This window comes from Dermacentor albipictus, chromosome 5 (genome assembly GCF_038994185.2).
Source record: "Dermacentor albipictus isolate Rhodes 1998 colony chromosome 5, USDA_Dalb.pri_finalv2, whole genome shotgun sequence".
Classification (NCBI taxonomy): Eukaryota; Metazoa; Arthropoda; class Arachnida; order Ixodida; family Ixodidae; genus Dermacentor; species Dermacentor albipictus.
Window position 1 is genome coordinate 4737056 of NC_091825.1, and position 14545 is coordinate 4751600.

The window sequence follows — 14545 nt, forward strand, 5'->3', positions numbered from 1 at the left end:
GTTAGATGACGTCTTGAAGCAGGAAGTCTGCGACGTCGGTAGCACAACTGGTCTGGATGGCTCGTGTGACGGCATAGCGGATTGACTAATCCATTGCAACGGCGATGTAGTTATTTCCGTCTCTGGAGGTAGGAAAATGGCCCAATAGGTCAAGGCCAGCACAATAAAACGGTTCGGTGGGTATATCAATTGGCTGGAGGGTTCCAGCCGGAAGCAAAGCAGGCGTCTTACGAAATTGGCATGGTTCACATGCAGCTACATAACGTTGCACGGTACGGTAAAGGTTAGGTCAGAAAAATTGTTAGCCTATCATATAACCAAAAATGCCGCACTCTGTGTAAGCCAACCATCCATATTACTACATGATAAGGAATTGAATTTTATTAATCGATATTCACATGTGCCTTAGATGCATGCTGTTTTTATACCTCATCTTGACATGCGCGACGCATCCACTTTCTATATATGTATTTTTCCATACGTGCATTAAACATCAGTTGTGAGTAAGCGTGTGTGGTGTGTGTTTCTGTTTCTACGTCTTTCGTGTTTTTAGCACTCTAAGTTTTTATCAATAGGAGAATCAAGCGATACGAAAAGCATCGCGAGAAAAAGAATTATTTGAAGCATCTTTGCACTTAATAGGTACTTCTATAAAATGTGATAAACATCACCTTTGCATTAAAAGCTTCTCTTTGCTGTTTCTGTCATTGCTTGAGACTGCATGAATCGCTATTACATCCCCCTAGCCTTTCCTAGTTTTTCTTTCTTTTCCACCTTAATTTCTGTAATTCGTTTATTTTCTGCTCCTGTGCCTTGCACAATTCCATGTAGCCCACCATACAAACGCCCTGCATTTGGCCTGTATAATATAAATGAAATAAAATGATACAAAGACTTGTTTCTTCTGCTAACGGCACCCCGTGAACCACGAGAGCTATGCACGCTCCAGGCATCAAGGCATGCTCGGAGCACACAAAAAAACGGATAGGCAAGCAAGCACGGGAACATGGCTAAACCCAACCATGCGCCGTTGCTATAGCAATGACAGAGAGATTCGAGCTTGGCCTGCCCACGCTTCTGCTCCTTCGGTTTGTAGGAGGACCCGTCACTTCCCTCCACAGCTTTTCCTCATCCGTAGCGCCGTCTGGCAAACACACTGTGAAGCAGGACCCGGCATTACAGAATGTGCCCTTCAAGAAGCTGAGTCAGCACTCCTGTCTTGTTTTACTCTATCGACATGACTTAAGGCCATTTTCTGATATAAAATTTACCGTAGATTTCTACTGCGAACTGTGACTGAGAATCTCCCTTTCTTTTTTCATATTCAAAAGGTAAGATTTTTCAGGCAACATAGAAATACAATATTCTCAACAAGGTTGGTTCTTGGGCTAGTTGGTATGATTTACTCATAATGGCAAAGCCTTTAGCGCAATTCAAAGACAGGGACGTGATAGCACGGTCCTGTTCCTCTGTCACATCCCTGTCTTTATGAATTGCACTAAAGGCTTTGCCATTATGAGTAAACAATATTCTCAGTGGCCTTTTATGAATTTTTGTATTGAAAACAGAAAATGAACAAGAACAACTTATCAAAAAGTGACATCCTGAGAAAGGCATGCTAAGAGCCAATTTTGAAATGACCCTTAGGACAAGCCACAACTTTTCACGTAAGCGACACATCAGAGTTAGAACTGTGCCGCTTGACAAATGGCTACAAGCAGATGTGATGAACACTGACCGCAATCCACTTGTTCACCAGCACTTCTTCAATGGTGAGCCGCTGGGTGGGGTCAGTCCGCAGCAGGCCCTTGATCAGGTCCTTTGCTGCAAGCCCACATCCGCAGAAATTATTACTTTAGGCTAGCAACACCACTTGTCAGAATGACCAAATAAGCATGCAGTCATCAAGAGAGATATGCCACTTGGTCAAAGTCTGTTTTGCACAAGAACACACTTTGTCCAGCAAACTCAGCTGACTAATGCACAAAGGAATGGGAAGCAGAGCTTAGTCAAAGACTGATAGATTGTAGCAGGGCTAGAGTTTGTGCAGACTAGGACACAATCAAAATCTGCAATTCGTCACGCTGCCATGACTGTGAAAATTTAGACTGGCACAACGGCGGGTCACAAAACTAACTCTTTGTTGTGCAAGCCTGTGCCCACAAAAGTTACGCACGGGCAGAATGATAGTAACAAGCACATGCATCGATCATCCAAATTTGATCTACGGGTAAGATGCGTTGGCTACTTATACACACTCGTGGAAGGTTCTAAAGTAATCACTGATGCTTGCACACGTTTCAAAAAAGTACAACACTAATCCCATTGCGCATACACTGTCGCCCAAGGTTAGGCAACAGCATCAACAAAAGATAGAACCAGCGATAATATTTGAGAAACTTCCAATACAGAAAGGCACATCTTGCACTGCACGATAACAAAGAAATAGAGATTGGGCAGGTGAAAAACGTTCACCAAAAACATACAATTTATAAGCATGTCAATAGTAGCATTTTGCTAGAATAGCAGCTTGGGCTTGTTGGTTTTCCACTCTGCGGTTAACTACAGCGCTTGTGGTGTCGTCTTCTCGTCTTGTGTCCCGTCTTTGTTTTGCGCTGTTAACACCAGGATAGTAGCATAGTCTTCAAATGTTCAGCCCATCATTCAAACACAGGTTGCTGAACCCCTGTTCTCCAACCTGTCACCGCATGATTTCTTACACTCGTGTCGGTTGGAACCAAAGGCCTATGACCTGCGCAGTTTTCACTCTAAGGTGATGATGATGATTTACCGGCATCCCCTTTGGAACGGGACAGTGACACATAGTGACCTAGACTGCTTGAATGAATCAGGTTAATTCAATACATGCTTGCTAGCCGGCTTGAATTAATTCAATACATGCTGTTCATTTTAGCAGTTTCGTATACGTCTCCGTAGTCTTTTCTTCTCTTCCTCAAAACTTCTCTATCTACCTTCTAACACCTACCTATGCCTGTAATGGATACAGTCATATCAACCTCTTTGCTGCTTCTTTTCCACCGGTACTCTAAAACTTCTCTTGCTTATCTTGACTGCTGACCAGTTGATGCTTCCATCTGCCTTAAACTGAAGTGCTTCGGGAAGGTATACATTACCTACAGGTCTCACCGGGTGAGTACCTTAACATTTCTTTACGATGTGCTGAGGTGCCTTCGGGTATTCGCTGCAGCATACACATACCTCATGCTGTGAGTATTTGCTCCGGTATATTTTGTCCTTAGGCAACCAGCTCGAGCCTTAAGCAAGACGAATTCCATTTCTGTTACTCCATTTCTTGCTTCCCCGTGCTTTATATAGCAAGACGAATTCCCTTTCTGTTACTCCATTCTTTGCTTCCCCGTGTTTTCCCCATACCTTGCTCGCAACCACAGTCTCTCTCCTACGCTCTACACTCGTTTTTCCTCGCTGAACTGCCAGAGTTTCAGCGACTTGGTGAGAGGGCACTTTACCAGCTCACAGCAAGGAAACTAAATGTAGTGACCTCTGGGAGGAGGGTTGCAATTTCTCAAATAATTGCCAGGAATAGAAGAGGTCGACCCACAAGATCAACGCTGACAGAATTGTCAGTGCTCACTCATCACCATCATCATCAGCCTGGTTACGCCCACTGCAGGGCAAAGGCCTCTCCCATACTTCTCCAACAGCCTCGGTCATGTACTAATTGTGGCCATGCCGTCCCTGCAAACTTTTTATTCTCATGCGCCCACCTAACTTTCTGCCGCCCCCTGCTACGCTTCCCTTCCCTTGGGATCCAGTCCGTAAACCTTAATGACCATCGGTTATCTTCCCTCCTCATTACATGTCCTGCCCATGCCCATTTCATTTTCTTGATTTCAACTAAGATGTCATTAACTCGCGTTTGTTCCCTCACCCAATTTGCTCTTTTCATATCCCTTAACGTTACACGTATCATTCTTCTTTCCATAGCTCGCTGCGTCGTCCTCAATTTGAGTAGAACTCTTTTCGTAAGCCTCCAGCTTTCTGCCCCGTAGGTGAGTACTGGTAAGACACAGCTATTATATACTTTTCTCTTGAGGGATAATGGCAACCTGCTGTTGATGATCTGAGAATGCCTGCCAAACGCACCCCAGCCCATTCTTATTCTTCTGATTATTTCCGTCTCATGATCCGGATCCGCCGTCACTACGTGCCCTAAGTAGGTGTATTCCCTTACGATTTCCAGTGCCCCGCTGCCGATTGTAAATTGCTGTTCTCTTCCGAGACTGTTAAACATTACTTTAGTTTTCTGCAGATTAATTTTTAGACCCACTCTTCTGCTTTGCCCCTCCAGGTCAGTGAGCATGCACTGCAATTGGTCCCCTGAGTTACTAAGCAACGCAATATCATCAGCAAATCGCAAGTTACTAAGGTATTCTCCATTAACTTTTATCCCCAATTCTTCCCAATCTAGGTCTCTGCATACCTAATGTAAACACACTGTGAATAGCATTGGAGAGATCGTATCTCCCTGCCTGACGCCATTCTTTATTCGGATTTTGTTGCTTGCTTTATGGAGGACTACGGTGGCTGTGGAGCCGCTATAGATATCTTTCAGTATTTTTACATACGGCTCGTCTACACCCTGATTCCGTCATGCCTCCATGACTGCTGAGGTTTCGACAGAATCAAACGCTTTCTCGTAATCAATGAAAGCTATATATAAGGGTTGGTTATATTCCGCACATTTCTCTATCACCTGATTGATAGTGTGAATATGATCTATTGTTGAGTAGCCTTTACGGAATCCTGCCTGGTCCTTTGCTTGACAGAAGTCTAAGGTGCTCCTGATTCTATTTGCGATTACCTTACCTTAGTAAATAGTTTGTAGGCAACGGACAGTAAGCTGATTGGTCTATAATTTTTCAAATCTTTGGCGTCTCCTTTCTTATGAATCAGGATTATGTTAGCGTTCTTCCAAGATTCCGGTACTCTCGAGGTCATGAGGCATTGCGTATACAGGGTGGCCAGTTTCTCTAGAACACTCTGCCCACCATCTTTCAACAAATCTGCTGTTATCTGATCCTCCCCAGCTGCTTTCCCCCTTTGCATAGCTCCCAAGGCTTTCTTTACTTCTTCCGGCGTTACCTTTGGGATTTCGAATTCCTCTAGACTATTTTCTCTTCTATTATCGTCGTGGGTGCCACTGGTACTGTATAAATCTCTATAGAACTCCTCAGCCACTTGAACTATCTCATCCATATTAGTAATGATATTGCCGACTTTGTCTCTTAACGCATACATCTGATTCTTGCCAGTTCCTAGTTATTTCTTCGCTGTTTTTAGGCTTCCTCCGTGCTGACTGCAATGTAACAATTGATGGGCACCAAGTGATGTCCATATTTGACACCAGAGTAGATTTTTCTATAATGGGCAAGCAGTTGCCAGACAAACTTAAGAAGGTCAACATGCAATGGACGAGCCCCCAACGGCAGGAGAAGACGGAACAACAGTCGATATAATCAAAGATGGAGGAGACATAATGCTTGGAAAACTAGCGGCTCTTCATACGAAGTGTCTATCGACAGCAAGGGTCCCAGAAAACAGGAAGAATGCAAACATTATACTAATCCACAAAAAGGATGACGTTAAAGAGACACTAAAGCGAAACAATTAATCAGTTAAGACTAATGAATCATTGTTTGAGAACCCTGCAGGCAGTCATTTAAAAAAATAGTTTGATTATCAGATGAGAAAATGAAGGTCCAAGTATTAGTATTTGAACTTCGCACCGAAACCTCAGCGCTGATACGTCAGCGTGACGTCAGGGATTCCAAAGTAAGTTTTCGCATTTGGGCCGCGTTGGCTGAATAAAGGTTCCCGAAACTTGTCATGTTTAATATTTGGTTCCTTTAGAACACATTGTAGTCAATCTGTACTGCTATATATATTTAGTAGGCCCTAGAAGATACCATCAAAATTCTAGACATCACAGCACCCAGGTGCGGAAACTTAAGCAGGCGTCGCCACCCGTATTTCGTTCTTGCGCTTTTTTCTGGCTTACCAAACGTCTTATCATTGTAAGAGTTGTGTTTTTTGGTGTTGTAGAACAGTAATTTACTGATGCAGAAGAAATCATTTTTTCACTTTAGTGTCCCTTTAAAGAAGTGAAAAATTATCGGCTCACTAGCTTATTCCCAGTATTATATAAAATATTTACCAAAACTACCTCTAATAGAACAAGGGCAACACTGGACCTTAGTCAACCAAGGGAACAGGTTGGCTTCAGGAAGGGATACTCTACAATGAATCACATCCGTGTCATTAATCAGATTATCCAGAAATCTACGGAGTACAATCAGCCTCTCTACTATATGGCTTTCATAAATTACGAAAAGGCATTTGATTCAGTAGAGATACCAGCAGTCATAGAGGCCTTATATAATCAAGGAGTAGAAAACGCTTACGTAAATACCTTGAAAAGTATCTACAGAGGTTCTACAGCTGCCCTAATTCTACATAAGAAAAGCAGGAAGATACCTATAAAGAAAGGGGTCAGACAGGGAAACACAATCTCTCCAATGCTATTCCCTGCACGCTTGGAAGAAGTATTGAAGTTATTAAACTGGGAAGGCTTATGAGTAAGAATCGACGGTGAATATCTCAGCAAGCTTGGGTTTGGAGATGACATTGTTCTATTCATCAAAAATGCAGGCTAGTTACAACAAATGATTGAGGACCTCAACAGAGACAGTGTAAGAGTAGGGTTGAAGATTAATATGCAGAAGACAAAGATAATTATGAATAGCCGGGCAAGGGAACAAGAGTACAAGATCGCCAGTCAGCCTCTAGAGTCTGTGAAGGAGTATGTTTACCTAAGTCAATTAATCACAGGGAACCCTGATCCCGAGAAGGAAATTCATAGAATAAAAATAGATTGGATCGTATACGGCAGACATTGTCAGCTTCTGACTGGAAGCTTATCATTATCATTGAAAAGAAAGGTGTACAATCAGTGCATTTTACCTGTGCTGACATATGAGGCAGAGACTTGGAGACTGACAAAGAAGCTCAAGAACAAGTTAAAGACTGCACAAAGAGTGATGGAACGAAGATTGCTAGAGACAGAAAGAGAGTGGAAGACAGAAAGAGAGCAGTTTGGATCAGAGAGCAAATGGGTATAGACGATATTCTAATTCACATCAAGAGAAAAAAATGGAGCAGGGCAGGTCATGTCATGCACCGCGCTTAGATAACCGTTGGGCCATTAGGGTTACAGAATGGGTGCCAAGAGAAGGGAAACGCAATCAAAGACCGCAGAAGACTAGGTGAAGCGATGAAATTAGGTAATTCACAGGCACTAGTTGGAATTGGTTGACGCAAGACAGGGGTAATCGGAGATTGCAGGGAGAGGTTTTCATCCTGCAGTAGACATAAAACAGGCTGACGACGATGATGATGACAGGTTCATTTCCTCATGTCATGTGCGCAAGAATATTAAGTATTCCAAAAGGACTTCTTCTTGGGCAAGTTGGTGCTTAGATTTCATAAGTATACTTTGTGGCGCAAAATACATTTCTTGAAAAGGGACAGAAGAACTGAAGAACTACACTGTCTTCCTTTCTTCTGTCCTTTTTCAAGAAAGGTATTTCGCGCCACAAGGTATACCTATAAAATATTAAGTATGTTTATTGTTTTCAAACATTTGGCTTTCAAATACTTTTTGTGTGGGAGAAACGTCAGTTTAAAGTCAAGTATATGACACCAAGAAATTTGTGCTGTGTGTTCAAAGGCAAGGGTTCACCATGTAGCTGGATATTGGGCTCTGGGACAAGGCCCCTCTTCCTCGTAGAGAGGATGCAGGAGCTTTTTTGGAGATCCAGCTTAAAGCCATTCTGATATGCCCATGTCGAGACTTTGTTCAGCCCAAACTGAACATGCTGCTGGCAGACTGAGATGTTACATGATTTAAATCCAATCTGGACGCCATCGGCATATGCGGAATAAAACATACTTTGTGGAATCCACGAATGTAAAGAATTCATTTTAACAATAAAAAGGGTAGAGCTAAGTACGCCATTCTGCGGTACGCCAATTTCTTGTGTACACGACCTAGACAAGGCGCTACCAATTCTAACACGGAAAGTGTGAGAGTTAGCTTTAAATTATGCTGAGCATGGTGCCATGAACGCTCATTCCCGATAGGTCTCTGATAATGCCGTAGCGCCATGTGGTGTCATAGGCTGTTTTCATATCCAGAAAAACTGACAAGAAATAGTATTGTTTATGGACAAATGCGTTCTATAGGCAAATGCATTGCGGATGTTTACCTCAATGCACACACGATGGTCGGTTGTGGGTCTGCCTTCTCTAAAACCACATTGGTAGGAACCAAGTATGTTGCTCGATTCTAAGAAATGCAAAAGACGGTGATTTATCATTTTTCGAAAAGCTTACAAAGGCAGCTTGTAAGCGATATCAGCTTGTTACCCAGGATAGGTCCTCATCTAGTTTCAAAACTGCGACAATAGCTTCTTTCCATGCCCCTGGAAGATGTCCGGCTGCCCAAATGTTATTGAAAAGTGGAAGCAATGTAGATTTGTGTGTCCATATGCATGTGCTTAATCATGTCATACATGATCCTGTTTGCCTCCAACGCAGAGCTTTTGCAGACGCTCATCATCATCATCACCGGCCTACTTTAAGTCCACTGCAAGATGAAGGCTTCTCCCTGTAATTTCAAATTACCCCTGCACTGTGCCAACCAATTACAGCTAGCACCTGTGAATTTCTTAATTTCATCACCCCATCTGGTTTTCTGCCGTCCTCAACTGCGCTTCCCTTCTCTTGGCACCAATTTTGTAACCCTAATGGTCCAATGGTTATCTAACCTATGCATTACATGACCTGCCCAGCTCTATTTCTCTTAATGCCAATTAGAATATTGGCTATGCCTGTTTGCTCTCTGATCCACACCTCTCTCTTCCTGTCTCTAAACATTACGCCTTCCATTTTTTGCTCCCCCTTGCACGATCCTTAACTTGTTTTCGAGCTTCTCTGTCAGTCTCGGCAAGTTTCTGCCCAATATGTCAGTGTTTGTGTGTTTCTGCCCAATGTGAGAGACACTACATTTTACATGGAAGAAAATTTTTGGTATTTGGTGTAAACATTATAAATCTGTGTTAGAAGGACACTGCCTAGTGAAGCTTTCATCACGATTGTTATTATTCTGGTGAGTTGTTCTAGTCAAATATTGCTACATTATTAATGCGCAAAAGGAAGAGTTAGGTGCACATTTTGTATGAAAAAGTTTGCGACTACTTTCACCATTCTTTGAAACAAGCCCCCCATAATGTGCATTGCTCATGTTCGTTAAAACCATGGCACATCATGTACAGTATGCACATACTTAATTCACAAATACTGTCGCAACAATCACCTGAAAGAACAGTTTCGTGGTTAAGATCAATACCCAATCAATTGCAAGCAATTAAATGTTTTATAGTGGCCCTCAGTAGCCTCTATCGACGATGTGGCACACCCCTCACACAATGGAAGCAACCGACTGTCGTGATGGCAAGGCATGCATTTTTCGCGAAACCCATCAGTTCACTAGAAATTCGAATTGAAACCATGAAGCAGTTTTTTTTACAGCACGAATTGCAAATGCCTAAAGTATACTGGAGACACTACAGCGCAGCTTAGGTTGCCTAGAAAAGGAAAATTCAAGCACCTTCTGCCTCCCGTTGTCTCAATACAAGGTTATTTAATTATACAAACGGAGAATTATTCGCTTTCTCAGTACATAAAACCGAACCTTGCAGCCCTTCACAAGGAAGACACCAAAAGCTTTACATGAATCCATTTTTAATTTCCACTGGGAAATAATGATATCTCCAATATGTCCCACACTACTAATGAATGATGCTTTGGGTTCTTTCTGGCTGCGGCCATACGGTTCAAAATGCATATTTCATTAAAAAATGTAGGCCGAGCAGCTTGCGTCAGTTCACCAAGCAGATTCGTCATGTCTGTTCCTCAAGCAACAAGCACCACTAAATTGGTGAAGTGAGTTGAACCTGTAGTACAGAAAAGGGGATAAATATTATTACATTCCTTTTCGTCTGCTGCAAACAGCTGTAAGCCTCAATCAGCTTTGCTTCAAATTACCGGCACTTAGAATTAATCAGTGAAGAACCGTCCAATTTTTAGAAGCAATTAACAAAGCAAACGGCAGTGGCAGAATCTGAACTGCAACGTTAGATAAGTCATCGTGTTACTGCCGAGCATTTCCGTGGAGAAATGAAAAAAATTGATATTATATACCATAAACTACTTGTCGTGAGCAAACATGTTTTAGCGGCCTAAAATCAAGGTAGATATATATCGTTTCTGTTTGTGACACACATATAATACAGCAAATGTGACATCCTAAGTGGATCCTTATACACTATGTTTTTGCATTTATGCTTTCATTATTCTCACGCTCTATCGCTGCAAAGTGTAGATCTACGCATGAAAAGCCCACAATGGGCTGGTGTGAGCTCCGTCGGCTGGCACTGCAGCGTTGCCTTTGAGAAATGTATCGTTGTCTAGGAAATGAGCTCTTTGAATCTGTTTTCGAGAATGAAGGCGTTGTAAAGATATACTTGAGATGACTGTCATAAATATACAAGCACAGGCGATGAGAGCAAACAGACAGAAATACTGCAAGAAGGACCCAAACACTGCCAGAACTGCAGCAAACGACAGGCATGAGTCTGTGCCCTGATATCACGCAAGTCGCACTCGCAGCGCCGCTGTAGGTCGTCCTCGGGTCTAATGGTTGCAAGGAACGATTATAACTTCTTGCTTTCAGCCTTTTTGTTTTTACAGAGCAGTCATGCTATTTACCTTTCTTTTATTGTGATGCATGCTGGGTGAGTGAGTGAGTGAGTGAAGTAACTTTATTTTGGTCCAGAGAAGACGCAGGGGAGACCCCGCGCCACCCGGCTAGTCCCACGTAGGGACCGCCAAGCCGAGCTTGACGGCCCGGTCGCGGGCACTCTGGACGGCCAGGGTTTGGTCGCTGAGTTCGGGGCTGCCCAAGAGCGCAGCCCACCTATCCTCGCTGAAGGAGGAGCCGATGGCTTCACACCCCCCCACAACACATGGTCCAATGTTGCCCTTAGTCCACAGGCAGGGCAGTCTGCACTGGGGTATCTTTCGGGGTATATGGCATGAAAAACCGCGAGGTTAGGGTACGCACGGGCTTGTAAAAGTCGAAGGGTAACCGCCCGCGCCCTACATAAGGCGGGGTGCGGGAGGGGGAAGACCCGTCTTGACAGATAGTAGTGCGTGGTGATCTCGTTAAACGTAAGCAAGGGTTCACCGCGGGGCTGAGGGACTGCTGAGGCGGCGCGGTCAGTGAGTCCTCGCGCGGCCTCGTGTGCGCCCTCGTTTGGGTTAGAGGGAGAACCCTCAATCAACCCCAAGTGAGCGGGAAACCAAAATAGAGAATGCGGAGAGATACTTTTGGCGCTTTGGAGAATGCGGAGGGCCTGGGGGGAGACCATACCGGTTTGGTAGGCCTTAATGGCTGCCTTGGAAACACTATATATTGCCTCTCTGCGACCATCGAGCACAGCCAGCGCGATTGCAACCTGTTCGGCTACCACGGGCCTTGAAGTGCGTACCGTAGCGCAGCAAGTGAGCCTTGAATTGGAGTCTACGATGGAGACGGCGAATGCCTCTTGTTGGACATATGCCGCGGCATCCACGAAGCTTGCCTCAATGTGGTTATTGCGGACATGCTCGAGTAGAGCTCTACCCCTGGCCCGACGTCTGCCAACGTTGTTTGCGGGGTGCATATTGCGAGGCAGGGGCGCGATGTGCAGTTGAGACCTGATGTCGCTGGGAATCCGCATGGCGTCAGGGCACTGGTCGACAGGATTGAGGCCCATCTCGTCGAGGATCTTGCGGCCCGTCGGGGTGCCGGATAGCCTGAGCAGCTGTGAGTGCTCTTGTGCCTCGATAATCTCTTCGAGCGTGTTGTGGACTCCGAGCTTCAACAGGTTTTCGGTTTGGGTGCTTGCAGGCAAGCCGAGGGCAAGCTTAAAAACCTTTCTGATGAGTGAATTGAGCTTGTTCCTCTCAGCCACATGCCAATTATGCATGGCCGCCGAGTATGAAAGGTCGCAGAGAACAAAAGCATGTATAATGCGGATGAGATTTTCTTCCTTGATTCCCCGGTGCCTGTTGGCGATCCTCCGAATGAGGCCGAGAGCACTGGGTGGTGCCATCCAATAACCGCCCCCACGCTGCCGCTTTCTCGCTGCGACGCCATCTTGAATCGCAGCGAGCAGTTGCAATTGCTTGGTGCCAGTACTTAGTTCGAGGCATAGTGCGCGCAGATGCTTCGCTGATGCTGCTGGACAGCGTTCAGCCGCATGACTGACAAGCTTTTCAAGTGCATCGAGTCGACATGATGGGCTGTTGTGTTCCCAAGTGCGCCAGATCAACGCGTAAAGGGCTTTGTTGCTTTCGCTTCCCCCGGGACCCAGAGGGAAAGAAGAGGTGGGAAGCCCGAATAAAGCGGGATCACTGGAAGGCAACGGATAGCTCTTACATTTGCGAGGCAAGTGTCAAGAAAGTGGAGTCTACCGCAGCGTGTTTTTCATTTCATAAGAAAGTATTCTCTGATCCTCGCTCACGTGCCTACGTTCGCTCAAAAACTAAGCACTGCACCGATGCTGTCTGAGTAGTGTATGGTTTGCGAGCATGTGTCGCATAGACTTTTTTCGTTTTTGATCGGTGCAGTCTATGCGAGTAGTACTCTGATTTTAAGGACTGACGAAGATGCTTAGCCACGAAATAGTCTTACATTAGCTACGAGTCGTCACGTAGACCACCTATTTTACTTTTTCACGGGAAGCGCACATCGTGTGTGTCTCTCGTTTTTTTTCCTTTTCTTTTTTCAGTACTGGTTATTTGGGACTAAAGAATGCAGTGCTTCGTCTTGGGAGAGCGGCTGTTGTGTACGTGGCAAGCGAAGCATTGTGATTTTGTCTGATTTCTCAGCAGATATTTTGCGCATCTCGGGTGTTACGTTACAAAGCTAATTTTTTAGACTCGTATATATTTGTAGCGTGGTGCTCGTAAGCCGACGGTCATTCGTGCTCATTCCCAAACGTAGTGGGTACTGTGACAGTCTTTAGATGCCTGTGCATGGTATGCTCAGGTGTAGTGGAGTTAAGGGGCAAATTGGGACCAAAATGTTTCGGTGCTTTCTGGCATGGTGTCTGTTGTAGCCTGTGTATTTCTTCGAAACTTGTGAAGCGAGGTAATACAACATTACTTCTGCGAAAATTTATTTTTAAGCACTCTAATGGGTTCTCTTTATTTACAAGGCATCTTTTCATATCAATTTAAAGGCGAATAATCACTTTTGTTGTTTTACTTGTAATTAGAAACACTTTGAAGAAGACCAGTACGAGGGAAATCGACAGGATGGGCGCCGTCTGTTAAAATCAACAGCCCTGCCCACGCTGTTTCAATTTCGACACAAGTAATAATTGTACTGTGGCATAGTATATCCACAATCTTTAGTGGACACAATCCAATGAATGTTTTTTTTTCTGTTCATTTCGACTCGGCCTAAGCGAAGAAGACCTCCTGTGAGGCAGCCTGCCGCATGTGTACTTGCTGGAACGGAAAACAACAACCCTTCCTCAAGTATTGCTCCAGATGTTTACCCTGACGACACCGCAGAAGTCAGTCGAGATAGTACCTCCTCTTTGGAAGAAACTGCAATTGAGCGTGAAAGCAATGAAGACATCGCTTTCGGCATGTGAGCAAAGAAAGGCTCTGCAAGACATGAAAAAGAAAAACACTTAATTGCATGAAAGCTTGTTGTCAGTGAAAAAGAAGTTGAAGACAACTACCAAAAAGACAAAGTGGCTGGAAAAAAGCCTTGCTTCGCTGACCAAAAACCTAAATTTTTTGAACGAGGATCGAAAGGCTGCCTTGGAAAGAAAAAGCCGAAAAGGCAGCACATGGAGTGCAGAAGCTATAAAGAAAGCATTGCAGCTCAAGTTTCCCTGTGGCCCTGCTGGATATGACTTGCGTTTAAATCAAGGCAACCCTCTTCCGTCACGCAGAATGCTTTGAAGACGATTACAGCACCTGTCATTTAAGCCAGGTCTCTTGACTAGATCATAAGCATGATGAAAGTAAAAGCGGCTGCAATGTCTGACATCGACAAAGATTGCATTTTATTCCTGGACGAAATGGACATCCGTAAGGGTGTCGAGCTAGACCGAAGTGGTGATGGCTTTCTTGGCAAGACAACGCTCCCTGAAACTGACCAAGCAGCAAACCACGTACTGGTCTTCATGGTTGGTGGCCTAAACAAGCGCTGGAAGCAGGTAATCGCTTATCACTTCACGGGTGCTTTTGAGAATGGAGAGAAGTTGAGAAACCTTGTTTTCCATTTAATTAGGCTTTGTGCAGATATTTCATTGTGCATGCTTTGCGTAACATGCAACATGGGGAGTTCCAACTGTGCAATGTGGCGAAGCTGTCAAGTTCC

General features: G+C 44.4%; 1 protein-coding gene across 1 annotated transcript in view; it reads right to left on the bottom strand.

Annotated features, from left to right (window-relative positions):
* MAPk-Ak2 (MAP kinase-activated protein kinase 2) overlaps positions 1-14545 on the bottom strand; it is a 472971-nt gene that overhangs the window by 132498 nt on the left and 325928 nt on the right. The window contains exon 8 of the mRNA XM_065450685.2: positions 1739-1824. Coding sequence (XP_065306757.1) covers positions 1739-1824 — 86 coding nt within the window. The remainder of the gene's footprint in view (positions 1-1738; positions 1825-14545) is intronic.